Genomic DNA, 25,271 nt, shown 5'->3' with positions numbered 1-25,271 from the left:
TTATCAAAAATCGGGAAACTTCATTTCTAAATTTTGTATCAATTAGTATATCGTGAATTTCCATTATTTTTACCCTTGTAGCGTACTCCGGCTGGTTCTCCCCGTCCCTGTGGGCTTACTGTTGCGGGAAAAAAATAAAGAAAAGTTACTTCTTCTGTCCTACAACAACAAACACAACCTACATCGGAACACCAAGGAAAAAAGTAGTGGCAAACTAATATTGCATATCCATGTATTTCTCTTTCTATGAATGTATGCTATATTTAAATGAATTTTCTTATTTATTCCTCTGAAGCAAAAAATAGGTTTAGTTAGTTTTTCGATTCTTTTTTTTTTGTCCTTATTTTTAACATAAAGAGGGAAAACTAGGTAAAGTCATTCAATTGCACCAAAAAAAAAACAGGAACTGAATGACTATGTGAGAGTCGCTTGTAAAAAGATATAGCCGCAGCATGATAAAAGTAGTGTGATAAAAGCAGTATAGTCTGAACAGTGTTGTAAAAATGAGTGAAAGAGGTGAAGAGAGGAGTATACGGAAAAAAGTGATGACCATTTAAGTCGTCAACTTCATTCGTTTTTTTTTTTTTGTTTTTTTTTGCAAGAATTTGGCAAGAACTAGACAAAAATGATTATTTATAACTCATGGATTCATAATTTCCTGCACTTATTATATAACAAGTAAAAGTTCTCCTCTAAGTCAGAGATCAAAGCTTGACATCACCTTCTTTCATTCGTTTCCTGTATCCTTCTTTGTTTCTTTTCCTTTTCTATCCTTCTTTGTTTCTTTTCCTTTTCTATCCTTCTTTGTTTCTTTTCCTTTCTTTTTTTTATATATGTGTAATAGACTCTTAAAGTTTACTTTTTGGTTATTTTTATTTTATATCAAGTCTTTCCAAAAACTTATTGCTCATGACAAATATATCGTTACGCTTCTCTCCCCCTCCTTCTCTCCTCACCTTTTCTTTTGTTCCTAAAATAGATGTTGTGCTTCTACATTACCCTTTGTTACGTTGGTAATTTCTCTTGCATTTCCTTCCAGTATTAATGTGTCTTCTGTAATCCTTTGAAGAAAATATAAAGAAGAAGAAGAGGAAGAAAAAAAAAAAAATACCCGGCCTAAACTTTCCAAGCTTGCAATTATGTATTTAACCTGTAATATGATTCTGGACATTCTCCATTCGAAACCGTTTGTAAATCAATCAAGTAGTATTTCTTGTACGTTTCATATTGTTGCAAATAGACTTGGACAAAAAATTCCCTTCCTAATAAGTTAATAGTATGTTTCTTGACAGAATCAGAACCAATCTTTTTTTGGAAAAGTACCTCTTTTTCGTCCCAAAGTTTCATTCATATCTCCACCTCAACAACTCTTCTCTACCCCTTCTCATCTTGCTTTCCTTTTCCCAACCTCTCAAAAATCCTCAAACCATGAAATTAGCAATAATTTCACCTCTGTGTCGTGATTTTTTTTTTCTTTTTGCAACCGACAATGTTGCCCTAGATTTATTATCGCTACCTATCGTCCTCAATCATCTCACGAAGTAGAGGCGACAAAAGAGCCATTCTCTTCAGCTCTAGTTGGTGTTCCTTCAGACTTTTAATCACTACAGTGTAGTGCAACACTATCGAGCAGAGCGAGATAGTGGAGCAGCACTGACGGTCGCTCGATAGTGTCACTACATGATATATATATATATATATCTGCTCCACTATCGAGCGAAGCGAGATAGTGGAGTACTACTCGATAGTGTCACTATATAAAACATACATAAACATAACCATATATATACACGGGTTCGCGGTAGCAACCAAATAAACAATCTACACCTCCTCTTACCTCATTTCTACCATTTATACCAAGGTCTGACTTTAATATTCAAAGGCTCGTTATTCAAAAACATCCTTGGCTTTTTCAATCTCTCCTTCTCTGCTTTTTCCCAATCTAGTCTACGTTTAGTTTGTTCAGTTTTTATAACACATTTCAAGTGAATATATTTATGTTGAATAATACCGTGTCTTCCTCTTCCTTTGATGTCTATTCTTTTCTTCCAATCCCCATCACTACCGGTCCATAACCTAGCAATATAGATTTTATCTTCGTTATACCCCAATTTTTGTGCTTTTTCCAATCCTTGCTTCAAAAGTTTTTCTAATTCAGTAGACATCTTCTTCGGGTTGAAGTGTAATTGAGTAATAGCTGTTTTAACATTCATCCCACGAACAAAACGATTTACTACAGTGGCTTTTTTCATCGATGATTTAATACGTAACGATTCAAGAAAAATCGTTGGCTCTAATATTTCAATTTCCTCGGGAGTTAAATGGAATTTGAGGAATTTATCTGCATGCTTGACGATTTGATCATTCTTGAAAAACCCATTCTCTTTAACAACTTTGTTATAGAGAGTTATCTTCAATGGATGGATTAAAGATTCTATTTTAGTCTTTGATTCCTCTTCCTTAGCTTTATCGGCATAATATTCAATTAACTTTGCATCATTCTCTGGTGTTATAGAGTCGATATCAATTTCTCCTTCCTCGTTCTTTACCACAGGTGGCGGCGATGTGCCTCCTTCTTCTTCTTTTTCCTTTATATCTGGGGATTGTTTCTTCTGAACCGGTGAAGATGTGAGCTTTCCAAATGGATTATTGTAACATACTTGAGTGGTGAAGATGTGTCTATATTGTATTGGAGAAACTCTACTTATTCTTAGTAGTGGCCTAGCTACCAATGACAACCTGTTCATGGTATATTTCGCTAGCTTCTTCAACTAATGTCGGTGTTTGAGTTTCTATTGCACTGAAAAATTTTTTTTTTTTTTCTTTTCCACCCAGTTGAATGAATTTTTCAATCAATACCAATTTTTTTTTTATTCAAGGGGGAAAAAGAAAGACTACTTGAAAGAGGATTGAAATAGAGCCAAATGTTGAAATTTAAATATATCTTTACATTTGAGTAAATACACCGAGTCCTTGTAAGCCAGCAACACCTATCTCATTTATTTCGTCAGATTTTCTTTATTGTCTCTCTCTAACCACATTCATCCTTTAACTAATCATCATAACCTTTCAAATTCAAGTCTCTTGGTCTCTGAGGTATTGGATAAACAAAAGGAATAGGCTCATGATCAGGGTAAAGGTATTTTCTTCTTAATGGGGATAAAAATAATAGCGTGGGACCAGCCAATCCCAATACAACCGATAAAAATATTGCTGGATTTACATGTGCATGATACCTCATCCACTAAAGATTAAAATGGAAAAAAGTTAGTAAGTAGTACTATCGAGCAAAGCGAGATAGTGGAGCAGTACTGACTACACCGACACCCATTCGAATATCAACATACCCTTATTGGCTGTTTAAAATATACTGGTTTGTCTCCCCAAACTTTATCAGACGCCATTTTTTGTTGTTGCAATATTCACTTATTGTTTTGGAAATACTTCTCCAAGGTATACAAAAAAGGTGTGAGAGGTAATCAAGTTTTTTGTTTAGTTCAATTGGTTAGTACGAAAAATAAAAGTTTTGTCGCAAAAAAGAGAGAGTCGTAATGCGACACTATCGAGCGACACTATCGAGCAGAGCGAGATAGTGGAGCACATTAGCTGCCACCGATTCTGACACTATCTGCCACAGACATTGACACTACCTGCCACTGATACTGACACTATCTGCCACAGACATTGACACTACCTGCCACCGATACTGACACTATCTGCCACAGACGCTATCAATACTATCTCGCTCTGCTCGATAGTGTATAGGTGTAGTCAGTGTGCTCCACTATCTCGCTCTGCTCGATAGTGTAGTGTCGATAGTGTCAACAATGTATACATATGTTATGTGCATGATCCACACAACTTAGTCTTCAAATAAAATCCAACTATACATATATATATACATATACATATATATTATGCGTGTGTGTTATTTATCATCTCACGATTTTCTTTTTTTAGCGCTTGATTTCCTTGTTCTTTTACCATGACTACCGCTTGTTTCTTTATTAACCACTAATTCAATTCCATCAATATCATCCTTTTCACCATCATCTTCTTTCTCTTTCTCCTTCTCTTTCTCCTTTTCTTTCTTACTTTTTCTCCCCTTCTTGACCAATTTTTCCTCTTCCATAGCCTGAGCTTCTGCAGCAGCAGCTGCTTCTCTAGCTTCGTTTTCATAGAATTCCAATTTCAACTGCTCATCATACCATTGGGCATAATACAAGCCACCTTGCAAAACCAATACACCCACCAAAACTAAAACGATCATGACTTGGGAAGCAGCCATTACATTAATACCTGTTTCAAAATCAACATCGCCCCATTTGCCAGTGATACATGACACAACACCAGTACGTAAATTGGTTAAATAAATAATAACTGCAACCATGTATAATCCTAATGATCCATACTCGAAATATTTAGCTTCTTCATCTGGTTTATACAACTTAATAAAGTGCCCAACAAGACCTAAAAATGCAACAAAATGTAAAGTATGATGAATGTAATTTGGTGATTCTCCCCATGTTTGATAATGAACTAAAGATTTGCTTATCCCGTTGGGATCTGTATGTCTCCATAATGTATTCACGTCATAAGGCCAATTCCCATAAACGGCACCAAGACCAAATGTTGACGCTGCAATAATCAACGCGGTACCAATTGGCACAACCTCCTTGTATTTCATTAACCTAACCATTGTGTAACAGTGACAACCAGAGTCGAAGAAAAGCAAATGTTTTCCTCCAGTATAAGTTTTCCTTTAATTGTTCACTAATAAGTTCCAGAATTCACCTTTTTTTTTTTTTGGCTCTGAACGCCGTTTCTTTACAAAAATTGCCTAATCGAGCAATAAGTCAAGAGCACCGCATTGTAGGCTCAAACAGGTATATGGAAACGCCAGATAATGAAAAAAATATTCATTTGGCGATAACGAAAAATCGTTCGAGATTTGTAAAGGGATACGAAAACAGTACAGTAGATTGAAAAGGAGGTTGAGGTGTAAGGAGTTTGCTTTTTTCTTTTGTTTCTTCTTCTTCTTACTACCATCTCTTCACCATTTATCATGTCGAGTAAACATATTGTTGTTGTAGGAGCCGGCATACTTGGTTTAACAACGGCGTTAACATTATGTGAAAGCCTTTCATCCGATTATCAAATCACTGTAATTGCACGATGGGGTCCTCACAATCCGACAATGGACGCTTCATTAACAATGTCCAATGAATATACATCGCCTTGGGCAGGCGCTCATTTCCGGCCATTCCCCAGTGCTACTCAAAAAGATTACTTTGAGATGAAAATGACGAGGGAAACAATGAAGTATTTCAAGAAAGTATCTCAAACAAACCCCGAAAGTTCAATACGATTTGTTCAAGGTATAGAGTACTTGCAAAACCCCAGCGATTTATATAAAAATTGTGCACCGGGGTATTGTGAAGAAATGTCTAATTTTGCTCAATTTAGTGATCCTAGAGGGTTCTTGGGGGTTAAATATGATACTTGGATTGTTAATTCTGCAATATATTTGCAATACCTTTATAGAAAATTGCTTGTTGAGCACAGTGTTAAATTTATAACCGCTGAATTGAATTCCTTGCAAGATATCAATAAGTTTGTTTTTGGTAGACCAATTATAGTCAATTGCAGTGGTACAGGATTAAACTACTATGGTGGAAACGACCCCAAATATATACCCGTACGTGGCCAAACTTTACTAATCAATCCACCAAAGGAGTGTCCATATATGGATAAAACAATAACGTATCAGCTAGCTGACGGGTCTTGGATATTTGTCATTCCTAGACCCTTGAATGGTGGTATTATACTAGGAGGTACAAAACAAGTAGGCGACACTTGCCTCAAAATTCGTGAAAGTGATAGTAAACATTTACTTCAATTGGGCAAAAAATACTTTCCAGACTTGATGAAAGCCACACCACTGGGTGAAAAGTATTTTGATATCATCCGAATTAATGTTGGATTAAGACCAATGAGGCGCGGTGGATTAAAAGTTGATCTTGAGAAACATAACGGACAATTTGTTGTTAATAATTATGGTGCTGGTGGAATGGGATACGAGTTGAGTTATGGATCAAGTTTAAAAGTTCTTGAATTAGTAAATAGCGCAATTACAAAGTCAAAGCTATGAGGAGAGGAGAGGAGACTAGACGAGCAAAGCGAGTCTAGTCTAGTCTCCAGTCTCTTTTCTTTTCTCTTTCGACTATCGAGCAAAGCGAGTCTAGCATAGTCTCCAGTCTCTTTTCTTTTCTCTTTCGAATATCGAGCAAAGCGAGTCTAGTCTAGTCTCCAGTCTCTTTTCTTCTCTCTTTCGACTATCTCACTTTCCTCGATAGTCTTAGCATCTTAAGGGGATGATATACAAACCCCCTAAAGAAATAAGGAAAAAAAAAAAACTGTACAGAGACACAAAGATAACATATATTATTTTGTGTACAAGAGTTCATTGTCCTCTACAAAGTTGCAATGTAGAGATGATAATAACAACATATACTCAACCTGATATGGAGTGTATGCATTGCTATACCATGATAAAAGGTTATCCAACCTGTGTGGAATGTCTACGCCCTTTTTCGAAGTACCTTTTTTATTTCTTTCCTATTTTCATCAACAGTTGAATCAAAAACTAGATTGAACTTTAGTATTATCGTAATAACCTTCCCCTGCTTCTCCATATTTGTGAAAGTACAGTTCTTCCACCCCCCCTTTTTTTTTTTTTATAAAAATACGTTCTTACTCTGGTAACAAGCTCATACATATTTTCAACAATGCCTAGTATACAGACCCATATAATAATCAATGCCTCTCCAGAGGAAGTAAGACAAGTCTTGTTTGATTACAAATCTTTTTTTTCATGGAATCCGTTCATGACGCATTTTCAAAAATTCACTAACCAAGAAACTTCCGAGTTGGAAGTAGGTGATGAACTACAAATTGATTTAAAATTGAAAGGAACAAATCACACAAGTACTATTTACCCCAAAATACTAGAAAAAAGTGATGATAAATTAGTATGGCAGGGCAATTTGATACATCCTTGGATATTCTATGGGACTCACTCATTTGATATAAGTTTACTTGAACTGGCAGAAGACAGTAGTGAAACTGGTGGTGGTGAAGCTAGTGGTGGCGAAAAGACGGTATTTGGACAACTGGAGGTATTTGGTGGTTTATTAGTTTACTTTTTGCAAATTTTGGGTGTTTTTCGAAAGACTCAAGAATCATTTAAAGAATTTAATGAAGCCTTGAAGGATCAGGTTGAGAAAAAGAAGAAGAAGAAGAAGCAAATCACAAAAGGGAACCTAACTACTTGATGTGTATTCTGACTAAGCAGCCGGTAGTCAAGTCTTGGAGGGAGAAGGGAGGGAGAGAGGAACATATACACTATCGAGCAAAGCGAGATAGTCGAGCACATTGACTAGTTATGACTATCGAGCACATTGACTAGTTATGACTATCGAGTACATTGACTAGTTATGACTATCGAGCACATTGACTAGTTACGAGCAAATTGAGATAGGAGCAAAGTTACTATAACTACGACTTAATTTTACATCTAAATGAAGACCAGTAGATTTCTCTAAATTTCATCAATTTTCGAGTCTTTTCTACTCCTGTCTTGTCTACCTGTATAGTCTCCAGCCTCTTTTCTTTTCACCGGTCTCTATTCTTTTCACCAGTCTCTATTCTTTTCTCTTTCGAATATCTCGCTTTGCTCGATATTCTATTCTTCTCTCTTTCGCTTTGCTCGATGGACTAGTGCATTGGTAAGCAAGAGTAAATAATTAATGTCCACGTGGTGCACATATTAAGTAAGAATTTATTTCTTCTACATAATTTGTTACATAATAATATTTACTGTGCTGATAGAAAGGTCGAGTTCTTATTACATAACTATAGTGGACAATATTATGTAATCGCAATAACAAAAGCCTTTTTTGTTAATGGTGCTTTCATTTTCATTTTAGTTTCAAGTTTAAAGCTAACCGCCCACTACTTTAAATAGAGAAAGCCATATAATTTATATGCCTGTTTTGGACATTAGCCAACAGTAACACATACTGCGTAGACCCATCTCCAGCATGAGAAGCCCAATTGATTTTTCATTCAATTTTAGCATAAACTCATTAGCCTTGTATTTCAGGATAAACTCATTGGCCTTGTATTTCAACAAGGTTTAATTTTTTCTTCTTCCTTTCTTCCGTTCTTTTTTTTTCTTCATAGTTTGAGTTGTTATTATTTTCAATTCATTCTGCCCATTGAGTAGGTCCAGGTCCTTTGCAACGCTTCCCTACAACCGCGCGGGTCCCCCCTAGAGCTTTGATAGCTTTGATATTTTGTCAGTCTTTTTTCTTGTTCTTCCTTTTCCTATAACTTTTTTGCCTAAATGAAGTTTGGTGAGCATTTGAGAAAGGCATTAATTAAGAATTATTCATTCTACTATATTTCGTACGATGACTTGAAACACCAATTGAAAAAAAGTTTGAAAGATAATGACTATGAGTGGAACAACCGGTTAGAAGAAGATTTTCTAAATGCATTAGAAGCCGAGTTGGATAAGGTTTATTCCTTTACAAAAGTTAAGAACACTGAAGTAAACAGAAGAATTAAAGAAAGTGAAAAATATGTCCACGAAGTGGTTAATACCTTGCAGCGTTATCAAAATCATGACCCATTGGTTAGCCACCCTCCTCAGGAACAGGACTTTGAAGATTTAGAAGAAGAACTTTCCGATATTATTGCAGATGTTCATGACTTGGCCAAGTTTACAAGGTTAAACTATACCGGGTTCCAAAAGATTATCAAGAAACACGACAAGTCTACTCACTATCATTTGAAACCAGTTTTCCAGGCTAGATTGAATTCAAAGCCCTTTTACAAGGATAATTATGACAACTTGATTGTTAAGTTGAGTAAATTATATGATTTGGTTAGAACTAGAGGTAGTCCAGTCAAAGGAGACTCTTCAGCTGGCGGATCGCAACAGAATTTCGTAAGACAAACTACAAAATATTGGGTTCATCCTGATAATATTACTGAATTGAAATTGATTATTTTGAAACATTTACCAGTCTTGGTTTTCAATGCTGATAAGGAGTTTGAGCCTGAGGATAGTGCAATCACCTCAATTTATTTCGATAACAAGGATATGGACTTGTACTATGGAAGATTGAGAAAAGATGAAGGTGCCGAAGCTATTAGATTAAGATGGTACGGTGGAATGAAATCTGATCAAATTTTCGTTGAAAGGAAAACTCATAGAGAAGATTGGACCGGAGAGAAATCAGTCAAGGCAAGATTTAGCCTTAAGGAGAAAAAAGTCAATAGTTTCCTTAGTGGTGAGCTTAAAGCTAGTGAGGTTTTTGAAAAAATGAGAAAAGAAGGAAAGAAATCTTTACAAGAAATTGAAAACTTGGAGAGATTAGCCAAAGAAGTTCAATATCGTATTTTGAAAGAGAAGTATCGTCCAGTTATGAGATCGTTTTATAATAGAACTGCATTCCAGTTACCAGGAGATGCCAGAGTGCGTATTTCATTAGACACTGAACTCACTATGGTTAGAGAAGATGATTTTGATGGGTATGATAGAACCCATGGAAACTGGAGAAGAATGGATATTGGAATAGACTACCCATTTAGCCAATTACCAGAAAAGGATGTTTGCAGATTCCCTTATGCTGTTTTGGAAGTTAAATTGCAAACTCAGTTGGGCCAAGAGCCACCAATGTGGATAAGAGAATTGATTAATTCTCATTTGGTTGAAGCTGTACCCAAATTCTCCAAATTCATCCATGGCGGGGCTACTTTATTAACAGATATGGTTAATTTGTTACCATTCTGGTATACTCAAATGGATGTTGATATTAGAAAGCCTAAAATCGTTGAAGAGTATGGTATTCAACGTCACCATAATCCCCAATCTCAGCAAAGGTTATTGGGCGATAGTACCAGCGGTAATGATTTGGATGATGAGGAACTAACTGGATCTTCATACTACACCGGTGGTGTACATTTTTCCAACGATACCAATCCCTTAGAAGATGACTTGGACGAGCAAGTTCCACTTTTGTTGCCTAATAACTATTCATCGCGTCATACTAATTCACCAGTAAGAAATTGTCTTTACCATTTGTATGGCAAATTCCTTTATTATTTCAATGACGACCGCACATTCACCGTTAAACCAGGTACAAATTTTGACTTGAATGCTACTTTCAAAGACAAACTTCCTCCAGGTAAGAAGATTTGTGTTCCTGTTAGAATCGAGCCAAAGGTTTATTTTGCAAATGAGCGTACTTTCTTGAGCTGGATTAGTATTGGTATGCTCTTGGGATTCACGGCAACTAGTTTATTGAACTATGGCTCAAATAGCGCGCTCACGGCAAGTATTGGGTTTTTTTTCACTGCATTGTTCGTATTGGGATATGCTACATATACGTATATATGGCGAGTCTTGATGATTAGAGAAAAGAACCCCGTTCAGTATGGTGATAAATTTGGACCAAACATGATATGTGCTTGTTTGTTTTTGTCTACTTTCGCCACATTTGTTTTTAAGTATTATGATTGGTAGAGAGAGAGAGAGAGAGAGAGAGAGAAATCAACAAGAAGGAGACGGGTGTAGTATATAGAGATCACAGTTGCTATTCTTTCTAAATACTTGAACTTGTGTAAGATTTAAGGGGCATAGATCTCATATTCATAATAATATAACTCCAAAAAAAGTAATTGAACATTTAAACATTATTTAGTCCCCCCCCCAGTCCCGCGACACTATCGAGCGAAGCGAGATGGTGGAATAGCACTGACTATACCGACACTAGCGACACAATCCCCCACTTTTCTTTTATTACTGCTGGAAACATTTTCCTATCCACTATAAATTTGAGTCATCATATAATATCTTAATTCCACTTTCTATAAACCTCAAAGTTAAATCCACCAATAATACTAGTTTAGATGCCCTTTTTCGCATTACATATTAATTTTGTCGCTAGTGTCGATGTAGTCACTGTTGCTCCATCATCGAGCGAAGCAATATAGTGTCGCAATAGTGTCGCAATAGTGTCGCAATAGTGTCGCAATAGTGTCGCGATAGTGTCGCTAGTGTCGTACTATGAAACCACTGTCGGCGTTGTTAACGCTGCTCCACTATCTCGCTTCGCTCGATAGTGTCGTTAGTGTCGCTAATGTCTTTAGTGTCTCTAGTGTCGTCGTTAGTACTGAAAAAATAAAAAAAAAGAAACTTATATAAATTGATGGAATAGATAAAAATTTTTTTTTTTGTTCGTTAAACCGTTAGGTGGAGGAGGGGTTCAAAAAAAAAAATTGTTTGAAACTATCACAACATCTAAATGGCAATATAGTAGATTATATAGAAACATATATAGACATAGATAGATATATATAACGTCCCAGGAGGGCCGTTTCACCAATTTCAAAAACACAACTAAATTGGTCATGCCTGATCTAGCTAGAGTCAAAACTTTTTCTCAACTATCGAGATCAACAACAGCAACTGAAAATTTACCTAGATTTTCAAACGTAGCTTCTTCATTTACTTCAAATATACTAATTGTAGGTGGCTCATACTCGGGACTTGCTGCACTTCGATCCTTGCAAACCAAATTATCTCAACGTTTCATACAATTGCAAGCAAAAGAGAAACAAAATCTGGCACCAATAACTATAACCTTGGTTGAGCCAAAGAATGGGCTATTGAACATCATTGGTATCCCCAAATCCGTAGTGGATCCTAAATTTGCCAAAACTCAATATATCCCGTTTTGTCAGTTGAAACATGTCAAATTCACAACTATCATATCCAACGATGACAAGAGTATCTATAATGAAGGCAGGGTTGATGATAACGGGGAATCTGAATCTTGGTATGATGACAAAAAAAACGACACGTTTGAAGGTGTAAACGTGAGGTTTGTTCAAGGGAAAGTAACGCATTTGGACCAGTATAGAGCACAATATGTCCTAAACAATGTTGCTGACCTGGGTTCTCATGAGGGTACAATTGAATTTGATTACGTGATTTTAGCAAGCGGCAGAGATAGGGCCTGGCCCGTAACGCCGCGAGCAAACACAATGAGTGAATACATGGAGGATATGGAACGTATTTGTAACATGATCCGTGATGCCAATAACAGTTCCGTAATCGGAGCCGGTGCAGTAGGGATTGAACTTGCTGCAGATATAAAGACAAAATTTCCCGAAAAAACAGTTAATTTGATACACCCATATGAACATTTCCCGTCTGAACCACAGTTGAGTACAGAGTTCAAACAAATGGTTCAAGATTCAATAGAAAGATCCGGAGTCAATGTTTATCTCAACACAAGGATCAATACGTCATTATCGGCATCAGAATCATCACAATCATCAACATTTTTGTCATCATATAAGGGAGATTTAGTCACACAAGATACAAAAAAAGTTATACATTCAGATTTGAATCTTTGGTGCACTTCCAAAACCAACAACATTTCGTTTTTATCGTCAGATTTGGCTTCAAAATATGTTACAAACGGTGATATTGACGTAAATGATTATTTACAGTTATCATCCTCATCTTCACCAACAATTCCTAATTTTTTTGTCTTGGGAGATTTGGTTAATTTGCCAATAATAAAATCCGCTGGGTGGGCAATGTACATGGGAAGACAAACTGCCAATAATATCACAAGCATGATTTTTGAAAACGGTCAATTAGTTGAGCCCATGGCTGATTTGAAAAACGTCCCAAAGGGGATGGTGCTAGTGGGTGGAAACGATGAAATCATTAGTGAATTGGCCGGAGAAGTACAATTGAACCACGAATGGTATAAAAAGGAATATTTAGACTATTGTATAGGTAAAATTAGAGCTACGCTAGATGTATAGATACAGAAGATAACCATATAGAGAAGGGAGATATAACCATATAGAGAAGGGAGATATAACCATATAGAAGGAGATGCCTTTTTTTTTCTGCCCATCTCTCGCAACAAACTTTGGTAAGCCAAAAAAAGAAAGCGTACCATGCTCGTGGTCAAGGAAGCGGGTCGACCACTGCCAGCCCCACGCGGGCGCGACGACTAATTGTGATGCCTAGAGGGATTATGAAAAAGTAGTACATCTTATTATTTACATTCTTATTATTACCTTCTTATTATTATCTTCTTATTAGTACATTCTTATTATTATTACAAGTATATATCCTCATTGATATCATACACCCTCTCATCAGCTTCTTTCTCCTTATTTCTCTCCTGGTTTCGACTTGGTGGTACAGTGTCGTCCTCAGTGAATTTATCAACTAATAACTCTAGTTGGCCCCTAAATTGTACAGCATCCAACTCAGTTATACCGTATACTTTAATACTGGAGATATTCACTGGGCCGTTGAATTTGAAATACAAATTTCTTCCTGAAATTTGACTGTTTATAAATCTAATTGGCAATTTAATGTGATTGATTCCTGGCTTGAGCTTGTTGGTCTTGAGCACTTTGTATTTTGAAGTATACTTGTTTGAGCTGTGAATTATATCAAATTTCAATCTGTCAAAGCCTGCTTTTGTATCGGGCTTGATTGCAATTGAGACCTCTATATTTTGAGTACGAGTGTGTTCATCGCACTGTATCAAGATATCCGTGGGTATGATCGACGGGTTTAATCTTATTCCTACCTCATCGCCTCCTCTCCATGTTACACCGTCGTCTAGTATTACATGATTAGCATCATATGGACTTAGAACGTCATTAGCAAACCAGTCACTGATCAGAAACACTTTTTTAAATAAGCCCTTTTCATTTTTAGGCAGCGATGTTAAAAACCCTAGTATCCTAGCACCATTATTGAAATCTGCATAGTTTTTGTATCTCGAACTCTTGGAAATTAATTCAAGCATAGAGTTCATCCAAAGTTTATTGCTGGTAGAGGGATATAGTGTATCATCGACAATGGTCAAGTTACCCAATAACCTATCAACCTTTGTCTTCACTTTTTTTTCAATGGTGTTTACTGATTCGGCAACAGCTTCATTCACGTGCTGCTTCAATTTATTCAAATCTTCCAAGCTTTCATAGCTTTTGAGTTTTTGGTCAATATAGGAGTTTTGATATGCCTCAAGAAACTTGTTTAGGAATTGGTGAAACTCAGGAGCAATTTGTACTTGTCCATTGTTTAGTTTGATTAGATTATCTTGGTTGTCTTGTGGTATTTCTAGCTGGTTTATTTCCAAATGTAATTTGTTAAATTTATCTTGAGAGTCCAAGTGGGTTTCTCGTATTAGTTCCTCTAGTTGACAAATTTTTCTATTCAAATATTCGGAATTTATGGCCTCATCATAGTTTGTGATAGGCATCAGCATCAGCATCAGCGGTGCCAACCAAGATTTTGCAAAATTTAATACCAAAGCACATGCCACTGTCAAAAGAAAGGACGCAAGTGCCACAAATAATAACAGTAACAGGCCATTCCTTCTTTTGTTATTTTTTGATGTCCTTATTGATGGTTCACGGCTTTTTGAATCAATTGAGCTTTGGCTCGTGTTTGTGCTTGTGTTGCTCAACGCAGGTTTTTCAATAAAATCTTGCGTTTCCGCTGCCTTGTTGAAAAGGCCTTTTCCGTTAAAGCTCCTCTTTTCTGAGATATATTCATCATCATCATCATCATCAGAATATTCCTCATTATAAGTATCCTCTTCCTCATCGGTTGTGAAATCTGAATCTCCGTCTTTTTCGAAATAACTGTCATCATCAATATGGTTTAGAAATTTGATGTACGATTCGTTTAATTCCCGTTCGTCTAAGTTAGCATTGTCCCCATCAATCGTGAGCGATATCTCCTTATCCACTTTATCCTTATGGTACAATTTATCAGTAGAATTAATATGCGCGGCATCCTTGTCTAGAACTGATTGTTGGGCTCTAGTAGATCCATTTCCCATATTTGTATAAGAGTACTTTGGTGGAGATCGTAGCGGACGCGCTTTACCAATCATATTCTTTAAATGTATGGAATTTTCATCATCGGTACTACCCAGATACCTTGGCACCATTTGGAAAGACACTATCACCTCTTTATCCTATACATTTATCTCCAAAGTATGTTTATATTTTTTTTCACTATAAAAGAATTTGGATCAAATCTTCACCAAATGCAACGCGTCCGACTATCGAGCAGACACTATCGAGCAGACACTATCGAGCAGACACTATCGAGCAGAGCGAGATAGTGGAGCAGCACTGACTAGCTCTACTATTATCTGCATACTTCTCTCGCTAGTGAAGTACACTAGCTGCCACCGACACTATCGAGCAGCACTGATTAGCTCTACTATTATCTGCATACTTCTTCGCTAGTGCAGCACTGACTACTTTCTATTATCTGCATGTTTTAGATGCTTCACAGTTGAAGAGTTAAAGAGCAGTGAAGAGCAACGAACCCATTCATTACCATTTAATACCATTTTTTAGGAGAGTGAGACTCATGTAAAGAGTATCGAGAAGTGGTGTAGAGAAAAGGGGAGGTGTAGTGTAGAGGGAAGGGGAGGTGTAGTGTAGAGGGAAGGGGAGGTGTAGTGTAGAGGGAAGGAGAGGTGTAGTGTAGAGGGAAGGGGAGGTGTAGTGTAGAGGGAAGGGGAGGTGTAGTGTAGAGGGGAGGTGTAACGGTGTACTAGTATTAGGTATTAAGTGTAGCGGTGTATAGGTGTAGTTGAGTAGAGGTGTAGAGGTGTAGAGGTGTACTTGAGTAGAGGTGTATCAGTATCATGAGTAGTATATTGGTGGAGATAGTGTAGATAGTGCTGGTGGACACAGTGTGCTCCACTATCTCGCTTCGCTCGATAGTGTCGATAGTGTCGCTCAATCAATTTAATTTCTCAAGTAAGTTTTCAGGACTTGAGATGTCAGAAAAGTTTCCTTCTGATTCATTACCAATATAAGTAATATTGCCATTCACAACAATGGCTGCATATCTCTCCAACCTCAAACCCATACCGGCTTTGCTCATGTCTAAAAGGTAGTCCTTACCCAATTGCAGTGAAATTTTACCTTCAGGGTCAGTAGCGAAAATGATGAAATTTTCGGCATCTTTATAACCTAGAGCTTTACCAAACGAAGCCTGGACAAAAGGATCATTTGTAGCAAAGACAATAATTCTCTTGACTCCCTTTTCTTTAAATTGCTTGATATGGTCAATATAAGCTGGAATATGCTTAGTTGAACATACTGTGGTGAAAGAGCCTGGGATAGCAGTAACAATTACCGTGCTATCCTTGAACTCCTTAGCTAAATCAAGTGGTCTAGGTTCACCATTCTTCAAGATATCCGAGTGCTCGTTGTCGAATGGGATGTATTTGGGTGTAACGTCTGTTGGGAACTTCTTTTCACTTGACATTGTAACTAATAAAAAAAGGGGGCAACAATAGAGTAGATGTAGAGAGTAAATGAAGAGAGTAAATGTAGAGATTAATCTAGTTTTATATAAGGATAAAATACCATTTTAAGGGGTGAAGCAAGTGGGAATGGGTAGTAGTCGGCTAACGTTATACGGGAACTGTTCATTAAGTTTGAATAGCAAACAAAAAAATATATCTAGAGAGTTACAAAACTAGACTTGGTTTGCTTTATAGGCGTTATGAACTTTAGGTGTAGAATGCCGTAAATAATTTTGGATAGGGACACTAGGGAGCGAAGCGAGCTAGTGGAGCAGTATGTAGAGAGTAGAGAGTAGCAACACTAGGGAGCGAAGCGAGCTAGTGCTGAGCCGAAAGCGAAGCTAATGAGGCTTGCGTCTCAGCTAGTGTGTGAATAGTAATCACCAGATAGTTAGTGCTGAACCGAAAGCGAAGCTAGTGAGGCTTGCATCTCAGCTAGTGTGTGAATAGTAGTTACCAGTTAGTTACTAGTTGTAATTATTCACTCACTAGCTGAGACGCAAGCCTCACTAGCTTCGCCTTCGGCTCAGCACTAGCTCGCTTCGCTCCCTAGTGGAGCATCACTGACGACTAAGGGTTGTCTCCATTGCAGAGTGATTTGTCATTCTACAAAAGGAAGAAGTACTTGTGGGAATAGGCACAGGCCTAATCGACTTACAAAAAGGAAATATTCCTTAGTTTTTAGTGAATTTTGGAAACATTCCTCAGTTTTTAGTGAATTTCGAGATCGGAGTTTCCAAAAAAGCTAAAAGATTGTTACTATATATGCGAATTCGAATGCTCCACTATCGAGCAAAGCGAGATAGTGTCGTAACCAGTCAATGTGTTCCACTATCGAGCAAAGCGAGATAGTAGCGCTCGATAGCGTCGTAACTAATCAATGTGCTCCACTATCTCGCTTCGCTCAATAGTGGTGCTCGATAGTGGTGCTCGATAGTGGCGCTCGATAGTGGTGGAGTAGATCTATGCTTTACGGTAGAACGAGATACTTATAGACACTAAACCACCAACAACACCACCCACATATGCTCCAACTAGTAACGTGATTGGCCATTGTTGCCACGGCCTGTCCCAATCCAATGGGATAGGGAGCACTCCGAGCCAACACCCGCTCAAAGTCAACAAGACCTGAGATAATATATTGTGGCTGAATATGACATAGTAAATATTTTCAATAAGAAACAATTTCTTGAATTTCTCAAAATCTAACGAGTACAAGACAACCAATGGTCCAAACACAAGCTGAGACAAATGTAGCGACAAAAGAGCCGTCTTGAACAAAAAATTGTAAACTGGTGCACCCAATAAGATTATCGCGAAAAACATTGGTAGAGCCAAAACAAGACTAACTAGTATACTCGATGCTACTAGCAATGGAATGTTTTCATGTTTCGATTTCGATTTTGATTTTTTCTTAACATTCTTTGCTACAATATAATTGTAGATTGCATGTAGTGGTATACTTGTTACAAAACTTTTCAGCATCACCGCGTCAACATTCTCAGTTATACCAAAGTAGAACATGCCTACAAGTATCAACAAATTGTGAAGCGGCAATACCGCCAACCCGTTTTTGATCTGCGGCACCACCGATAACGGGTCTAACGGATCTTTGCTTATCGCTTGACTTGCTGAACCTGTTGTTGTTCTTGTTTCATTACCAGCGGTTGTTACCGTTTCCACTTGTTGAAACAAACTCGAGCCATTTACCTCTTTACAAAACGACACTTTTTTCGAATGCTTAGGTCGTGCCATTCCATTACCCTCTGAATGACGCAGCACACGTTTCATTCTCTTGACCTGGAAGGAATTAGTACCTCTTTTACTTCTTGTATCTAATACCTCTAATACCTCTTATACCTCTTGTATCTAATACCTCTTGTAGCCAATACCTCTTATACCTCTTGTATCCAATACCTCTTGTATCCTGTCAATACCTCTTAGCCTTGTATCCAATACCTCTTGTATCCTGTCAATACCTCTTATACCTCTTATACCTCTTATACCTCTTGTAGCCTTGTATCCTCTTCAAGCTCGCTTTGCTCATCAGAAAAAAAAACAATGAAAAAGATTTGTAGTTGAAACTTTCCAGTCTATATCAAAAGCACGGTAGGTGATAAATAAACGTAAGGTCTTATTGAGTCGAGGTCTGGTCCACGGCAATGGACGCATATAATGAGTTTATCGATCCTTCGAGAATCAACAGTTGTATTGGGTGTAATTTTATACTGTCAAATCAGAAGAACTTAGTTATTGGTAAAGGTTCATTACTTCAAATATTTGATGTCATTTTTCTTAAACAATCAACTATTAACAAACCTCAATTTCGGTTGGTTTTAGTGCAACAGTTTAAACTAGAGGGTAGTATTAGTGATTTGAAAAGTATAAGGACTTCAGAGACACCTAATCTCGATTATCTCATTGTATCAACCAAATATGCCAAATTCTCCATCATAAAATGGAACCATCTGTTACATACCATTACAACCGTTTCCTTACATTTTTATGAAAACTGTCTCCAGAATTCCACATTTGAGAAACTAGCCGTTTCTGAACTATTGGTTGAACCAACATATAGCTCGGTGGCCTGTCTTCGGTATAAGAATTTATTGTGTTTCTTGCCAATGGAAGGAATCGAGGATGATGAAGATGACGAAGATGAGGAGGAGGAGGAGGAGGAGGAGCAAGAGGAGGAACAAGAGAAGGAGGAGGATAAAATTAAAGGCGAGGCTGTAAACCGCAAACAGTCAATAACAAATGGGATCTCATTGGAGTCGCGACAATTTTATGATTCTAGTTTTCTTATAGATGCAGGGATGTTAGATCCATCAATAGAGACTGTTGTAGATATGCAATTTTTGCACAATTATCGAGAACCAACAGTTGCAATATTGTCGCTGAAATCACATGTGTGGGCAGGAAATTTGGTAAAGAGCAAGGATAATATCCAGTTTCAAGTTATGGCTCTAGACTTGCAGCTGAAAATGTCCTCGTCGGTGTTTAAGCTTGAGAACTTGCCTTATGACGTGGATAGAATAATCCCGTTATTGTCGCCATTGAATGGATGTTTGTTGCTTGGCTGTAACGAAATTATGCATGTGGATAATGGTGGTATAATTAAACGTATTTCTGTGAATAAATTCACTGCTTTAACTACCGTTTCCGTAAAGAGTTACCAAGATCAAAGCGACTTAAATCTAAAATTAGAAGCCTGTAGCGTTGTGCCAATTCCAGACGATAACCGTGTTTTGATAATATCACAAAAGGGAGACTTTTACTTTGTCAATTTTGAATTGGACGGAAAAGCAATAAAGAAGTTATTTATCGAAGTTGTTGATAAGCAAATGTACAACAATATAAAACTTACTTTTCCTGGCGAAGTGGCCGTCTTGGACAAAAACATGCTCTTTTTTTCAAATTTTAATGGCGACAGTCCCTTGGTACAAGTAAGGTATAGAAATTCCCTGAAAGTGATTGAGCAAGAGGAAGACGCACAGAAGGAAGAGGATGAGAAAATCGAAGAGGATGAATCCGATGAGGATGATTTGTATAAGGAAGAAGAAGAGGAAGAACAACAAAAAGTATTGAGCAAGTCTCATATCGAGTTTATTCTCCAGGATAAACTTGTAAATAATAGTCCCATTTCGACATTCACTCTTGGATTGTGCTCGCGGGAGCAGTTTAAATCGAATTTACCAAACCCTAACTATAACGAAGTTTCAATCATTTGCAATTCCGGTACTCACGACCAAACCAAAATCAACATTATTACGCCAACAATACAACCCATAATATCGTCATCATTGACTTTTTCTCAAGTTAATCGTATGTGGAATTTGAACCAAAAGTATCTAATTACCTCTGATGATGTAAATGAAAAGTCTGAAATCTTCCAGATTGAGAAATCATACGTTAGAATGAAGTCGAAAGATTTCATTAATAACGAGATCACCATCAACGTTCACGAGTTGAATAATGGGAAATACATTTTACAAATAACCCCAAAGCAAATAATTTTGTATGATATGAAGTTCAGAAAAAGGTTGTCTTTGAACGATGAAATCAAAGGTGACGAAGTATTGAGTAGTACACTTCGTGACGAGTTATTGATGATCTTTTTAGCAAGTGGTGACGTGAGGATTTTTTCCTTGAACACGTATAATGAGTCGTACAAGAACGTGGGAATTCCAAAGATATTGGAAGATACAATTATTACTTCTGGATATATTACCAGCTCACATCTATTGAATGCGGTTCTGAGAAATGTGGATTTATTGATTAATCTGAGAAAAAGAAAGCATCATCATTATCATCATTCAATTAGCCCCGCAATAGCAGTTGATGCACAACCCCCCAAATCTTCAAAGCAAAAAATAATTGTGCTAGTGACTGGTGATAATAGGATTGTTGCGTTCAACCGTCACCACAATGAAAAATGTTATCAACTAAATGACGTGAGTAAATTCAGTGATGTGTTGAGTTTGGGCTTTTTTGAGCTTGAGCAGTCGCCACCAGACCCTTTCATAAAACAAGTTATTCTCAATGATCTAGGAGACAAGGATCACAAAGAAGAGTATTTGACAATCTTGACCATTGGAGGAGAAGTGTTTATGTATAAATTATTTTACGATGGAGAAAACTATGCGTTCAGTAAGGAGAAAGATTTGAAAATCACCGGGGCTCCAGAAAATGCATTTTCACTAGGAACTTCAATCGAGAGAAGATTGGTTTATTTTCCAAACTTGAATGGGTACACTTGTGTTTTTGTTACTGGTGTTATACCGTTTTTAATAATGAAATGTTCTCATTCGATACCGCGGATTTTCCAATTTTCTAAATTGCCAGCGGTATCTATCTCGGCATTTTCCGATTCAAGAATCAAGAATGGGCTAATATTTCTCGATAATGATAAAAACGCCCGTATTTGTGAATTGTCGTTAGACTATGTATATGAATTCAACTTGCCCATCAAACGTGTTCACTTTGGAGAGCTGATCAAGTCGTTGGCGTACCATGAACAATCTGACACGGTAGTTGCATCCACTTTCAAGGAAATTCCCTATGATGGTCTTGATGAGGAAGGGTCTAAAATTGCCGGAATACATAACGACAAAGAACCTGCATTATCTTTTAAAGGTTCGATCAAATTGGTATCACCATATAACTGGAAAGTCATTGATTCTTTTGATTTGGAGGATAATGAAGTTGGGATGACTGTAAAATCAATGATTCTTGACGTGGGATCATCTCTCAAAAAGTTCAAATCGAAACGGGAGTACATAGTAGTTGGAACAGGTAAACTAAGAATGGAGGATTTGGCAGCAAACGGTTCGTTTAAAATATATGAAGTCATCAATATTATTCCTGAACCAGATAAGCCGGAAACAAATCACAAGTTTAAGGAGGTTTTCCAAGAAGACACCAGGGGTGCGGTAACTAGCGTTTGTGATTTAAGTGGACGACTAATGGTTGCTCAGGGACAGAAAGTTATTGTTCGAGATTTAGAAGATGATGGAGTTGTCCCAGTTGCATTTTTGGATACATCAGTTTATATTTCCGAGTCCAAGAGCTTTGGAAACCTTTTGATTTTGGGTGATCCCTTGAAAAGTATTTGGCTAGTTGGGTTTGAAGCGGAACCTTTCCGAATGGTGATGTTGGGTAAGGATACCCAACATTTGAATGTTGAATGTGCTGACTTTATTGTCAAGGATGAAGAGATATATATACTCGTTGCTGACAGCAACAATTGTCTACATCTACTCCATTATGATCCCGATGACCCAAAGTCTATTAACGGAACAATCTTGCTAAACAAGGCATCTTTTGAAACTAATTCAACGACATCTTGTCTAAGATCATTGCCTAAGGGAGAATTAGGAAATTATCAAACAATAGGAGCAACCGTTGATGGTATTTTTTATAACATATTCCCGGTCAATGAATCCACTTACAGAAGATTATACATTGTGCAACAACAGATATCTGATAAAGAATATCACTATTGTGGACTCAATCCGCGTTTGAACAGGTACGGTGGTGCTTTGAATATCCGAGATAGTGAAACTAATGCAAAGCCAATAGTAGACTACAACTTGGTTAAGAAGTTCACAAAGCTAAATCTTGATAAACAACGAACAATCGCAAGCAAAGTCAGCGTGAAAGGTGCAACGCAGGATCTTTGGAAGGATATCATAGAATGCGATTACTCTTTAGAGGATTTGTAAAAGAGCTCTGGAAAATAGACATATATGTATATATGTATATATGTATATATATATATACATATGCATGCATAGATGTAGAAAAATAGTTGATAGAAGCCGGGGCTGTAAACTCACTTTATAATAGACGATTCTCTATCGGACCTAATCAAAACAACGTCAAATACACACCTTTCCGAGGCGTCGGAAAAGCCAGCTTTAGTTGTTGGTTGAAAATTGCTAGGGAAAATATCTCGGCCCTATTTTTGAAGCACTCGACCCCCTGAACTCTTTTCCTTCCTCCTCCTTCTCCTCCTCCAATGCCCAAATTTTTTTTTGCGAGAACAACGTTATCTGATTGGAATATAGCCAAAATTGTGTTCCAAATCGAAAAAAATCATTGAAACATGGTAGATCAGCATACTGCACTAGTTAATAATTTTTGTGTTGTAGGTGTATGTGGATAAGAGCGGGTAATTTCGGCAAGGGTAACTTGGTTAGGAGGTGTAACAAAAATTCATATGGTAAGCCAAAACCATTAATACACAACTATAAATTTCTTTTTACTTTACTTTGTAAAGCTGCTTATTGTATTCTTTAGAGAGTTTTGAAAACTATTTGTTAAACAATGTATGTCTTATTTTCAAGTATAAGGGCATTTATATGAAGGGGGAGGGGGGGGAAGAACTGTTCATTCAGCCAGAATAAATTTGCTTATATGGAAACAACTTAGCGATAGTTGAATATGGTAGCGTTATGATAGAAGGAAAAATAGAAAATAGCAGCGAGAGAGAGATAGGTTGAAACTTTGGTAAAATATAAGGAAACTTCTAAAATATATAAAATAAATTTCTATTAAAAAAATCGTAACAATGAGCGGAGCTCTAATAAATATTGGTGGTTACAAGGCTTATATTAAGAATAGAATAATGGAGAGAACCGCACCGAAAAAGCCAGTTGCTGCAATGTCGATACTGATGGCTGCGGCACCTTCGTAAGTAGAAATAGTATGGGGGTTGGCCCCTGTCGATACCGATGTAAAGTTGCCAGTCTGAAGAAGCAATGATGATGATGATGATGATGAAGGTGATGATGTTGGAGATTCGGTGACAATGTTGTTTGTAATCACGTTAACTGTGACCAACGATTTCGACTCCTCTACAACTGTAGAAGATTCAGCCAAGACTGAATGAGATTCTGAGCCAGTTACTGGTGAAGAAGAGGTTGTAGCCACTGCTTCCGCCTCAGCTGTTGATTCGGGTAACTCTGATAAGGGACAGTATGTTGTATAGACTGTATCAGTCAAGCTGATAATTTTTACACCGGTTGTTTGTGGCACTTCTGAGCATTTGTTGTCTTTGCAAGAAGTAATGGTCACTAGTGTTGTCAAATAGTTTGTGACAATGGAGTTTTCATCGTCTACCAATTGTGCAGCTTCTGAAGAGTGAACAACGCTAGATGGTTGTGCAGCAATAGTTGAAGCATAGTTGTGAGAGCTCGAAATTGTTTCTGTAACTAATGGAATCCAGGTGGTATAAACTGTGTAGTCCACAGTGTAGACAGAAACCGCAGTTGTAACTGCAGTTAATGAACACAAGTTTTCGTGGCATGTTGTAATTGTAACAACCGATGTATAGCAATCAGTGGTTTCAGTAGATTCAATAGGTTCAGTGGGTGCTGGTTCTGCATTCAGCTCTGTCTCTACTGTTGCCATTGTCAATGATTCTCTAGTATCTTGGCTTGAAGGTACACTAGCTTGATTTGCGCCAGCAATCGTTTGCAGAGCATCATGCGTTTGTATAGGAACAGCAGTAGTAATGACAGTTAGTATTCCGTCAATGGTAGTTGTGCGCGTTGTCAAGCTTTCCAAGTCTGTTGTAACATAACATGCACCTTGCAAATCACAAACTGTGCGTGTCACCAGACTAATATCTGTTTCATATTCAGTTTCATATTCATATGAAACAACTCTAGATCGACTAGATGATGGTAACAATCCTGCGGCTAAGGATATGGACGACTCTGTCACTAGGGACGATTCTAGAGCTGAAGTTGTAGGAATATTGTCTTGGACTGAAGTAGAGGAATAGTTTGCATAGTGCCCAAATGATGAAACGGGCAAAACTGGCGCTGATGAGGGTGGACATGATGAGTAAGATGAAATTGTGGTTAATCTAATGGTGAAATCATCCGAGGCAGCCTGGGCGGCGGCTATTAAAGCACCGATAACAATAAGATTTTTCATTTTTAAGTTTAAACTTTCAAGGTTCGAGGATAAGAAGCGAGTGAATTGGATCAGTCTAATGGTCTAAAAAAAAGTTAAAAGAAAAATTGGAGCTCTGTTTCACCATTTTATAGTGAAACTCTGAAACATCAAGAACCATCACTGAAACACTTACTTTGGGAAATGGTGCTTGCTGAATCACTCGAATTGGGTGTATTCTATGATACATTTAGTTGGGTTGAATCGTTCATTCTATTTCTTTTTTGGTTTGTTCCAAAAGAATAGGGTAGAAATGGCTGGCTGCGAAAAGAAAAATTAAAAGGAAACCGACGCATTTTGGATGCAAAAAATTACAAATTGTTGCCTTCTGGCTCAATTTCCTATTTAGAAAATAGG

The 25,271-nt window shown here is 37.3% G+C and overlaps 12 protein-coding genes across 12 annotated transcripts; 5 read left to right on the top strand and 7 right to left on the bottom strand. All coding sequences in view use genetic code 12, as the record gives it.

The window, feature by feature from the left end:
* Window positions 1-1,844: 1,844 nt before the first annotated feature.
* On the bottom strand, window positions 1,845-2,747 carry KGF56_001553 (mitochondrial 54S ribosomal protein uL22m; the record flags this gene model as incomplete). The annotated part of the gene is made up of 1 exon (XM_049322688.1): window positions 1,845-2,747. The coding sequence occupies one exon, from the start codon at window positions 2,745-2,747 to the stop codon at window positions 1,845-1,847; it is 903 nt and encodes a 300-aa protein (XP_049181280.1).
* A 305-nt stretch (window positions 2,748-3,052) lies between these two features.
* Window positions 3,053-3,404, bottom strand: KGF56_001552 (uncharacterized protein; the record flags this gene model as incomplete). The annotated part of the gene is made up of 2 exons (XM_049322687.1): window positions 3,053-3,244; window positions 3,348-3,404. The coding sequence occupies 2 exons, from the start codon at window positions 3,402-3,404 to the stop codon at window positions 3,053-3,055; spliced, it is 249 nt and encodes an 82-aa protein (XP_049181279.1).
* A 536-nt stretch (window positions 3,405-3,940) lies between these two features.
* CSH3 (Csh3p) lies at window positions 3,941-4,699 on the bottom strand (the record flags this gene model as incomplete). Its single annotated transcript, XM_049322686.1, has 1 exon — window positions 3,941-4,699. One exon carries the CDS (start codon window positions 4,697-4,699, stop codon window positions 3,941-3,943), a length of 759 nt encoding a protein of 252 aa, XP_049181278.1.
* A 366-nt stretch (window positions 4,700-5,065) lies between these two features.
* Window positions 5,066-6,151, top strand: DAO2 (Dao2p; the record flags this gene model as incomplete). Its single annotated transcript, XM_049322685.1, has 1 exon — window positions 5,066-6,151. The coding sequence occupies one exon, from the start codon at window positions 5,066-5,068 to the stop codon at window positions 6,149-6,151; it is 1,086 nt and encodes a 361-aa protein (XP_049181277.1).
* A 637-nt stretch (window positions 6,152-6,788) lies between these two features.
* On the top strand, window positions 6,789-7,334 carry KGF56_001549 (uncharacterized protein; the record flags this gene model as incomplete). Its single annotated transcript, XM_049322683.1, has 1 exon — window positions 6,789-7,334. The coding sequence occupies one exon, from the start codon at window positions 6,789-6,791 to the stop codon at window positions 7,332-7,334; it is 546 nt and encodes a 181-aa protein (XP_049181276.1).
* A 1,073-nt stretch (window positions 7,335-8,407) lies between these two features.
* On the top strand, window positions 8,408-10,594 carry VTC4 (Vtc4p; the record flags this gene model as incomplete). The annotated part of the gene is made up of 1 exon (XM_049322682.1): window positions 8,408-10,594. One exon carries the CDS (start codon window positions 8,408-8,410, stop codon window positions 10,592-10,594), a length of 2,187 nt encoding a protein of 728 aa, XP_049181275.1.
* An 887-nt stretch (window positions 10,595-11,481) lies between these two features.
* Window positions 11,482-12,912, top strand: KGF56_001547 (uncharacterized protein; the record flags this gene model as incomplete). Its single annotated transcript, XM_049322681.1, has 1 exon — window positions 11,482-12,912. One exon carries the CDS (start codon window positions 11,482-11,484, stop codon window positions 12,910-12,912), a length of 1,431 nt encoding a protein of 476 aa, XP_049181274.1.
* A 302-nt stretch (window positions 12,913-13,214) lies between these two features.
* KGF56_001546 (uncharacterized protein) lies at window positions 13,215-15,071 on the bottom strand (the record flags this gene model as incomplete). The annotated part of the gene is made up of 1 exon (XM_049322680.1): window positions 13,215-15,071. One exon carries the CDS (start codon window positions 15,069-15,071, stop codon window positions 13,215-13,217), a length of 1,857 nt encoding a protein of 618 aa, XP_049181273.1.
* Window positions 15,072-15,880: 809 nt separating this feature from the next.
* Window positions 15,881-16,411, bottom strand: AHP1 (thioredoxin peroxidase; the record flags this gene model as incomplete). Its single annotated transcript, XM_049322679.1, has 1 exon — window positions 15,881-16,411. The coding sequence occupies one exon, from the start codon at window positions 16,409-16,411 to the stop codon at window positions 15,881-15,883; it is 531 nt and encodes a 176-aa protein (XP_049181272.1).
* Window positions 16,412-17,414: 1,003 nt separating this feature from the next.
* KGF56_001544 (mannose-ethanolamine phosphotransferase) lies at window positions 17,415-18,242 on the bottom strand (the record flags this gene model as incomplete). Its single annotated transcript, XM_049322678.1, has 1 exon — window positions 17,415-18,242. One exon carries the CDS (start codon window positions 18,240-18,242, stop codon window positions 17,415-17,417), a length of 828 nt encoding a protein of 275 aa, XP_049181271.1.
* A 371-nt stretch (window positions 18,243-18,613) lies between these two features.
* KGF56_001543 (cleavage/polyadenylation factor CFT1) lies at window positions 18,614-22,675 on the top strand (the record flags this gene model as incomplete). The annotated part of the gene is made up of 1 exon (XM_049322677.1): window positions 18,614-22,675. One exon carries the CDS (start codon window positions 18,614-18,616, stop codon window positions 22,673-22,675), a length of 4,062 nt encoding a protein of 1,353 aa, XP_049181270.1.
* Window positions 22,676-23,561: 886 nt separating this feature from the next.
* On the bottom strand, window positions 23,562-25,104 carry PGA38 (Pga38p; the record flags this gene model as incomplete). The annotated part of the gene is made up of 2 exons (XM_049322676.1): window positions 23,562-24,959; window positions 25,033-25,104. 2 exons carry the CDS (start codon window positions 25,102-25,104, stop codon window positions 23,562-23,564), a joined length of 1,470 nt encoding a protein of 489 aa, XP_049181269.1.
* Window positions 25,105-25,271: the final 167 nt, after the last annotated feature.

This window comes from Candida oxycetoniae (genome assembly GCF_023343755.2).
Source record: "Candida oxycetoniae strain CBS 10844 chromosome Unknown scaffold1, whole genome shotgun sequence".
In the NCBI taxonomy this organism is placed as follows: domain Eukaryota; kingdom Fungi; phylum Ascomycota; class Pichiomycetes; order Serinales; family Debaryomycetaceae; genus Lodderomyces; species Lodderomyces oxycetoniae.
Note: the sequence above shows the minus strand (reverse complement) of the source record. Positions and strands in the feature narration are given on the sequence as shown.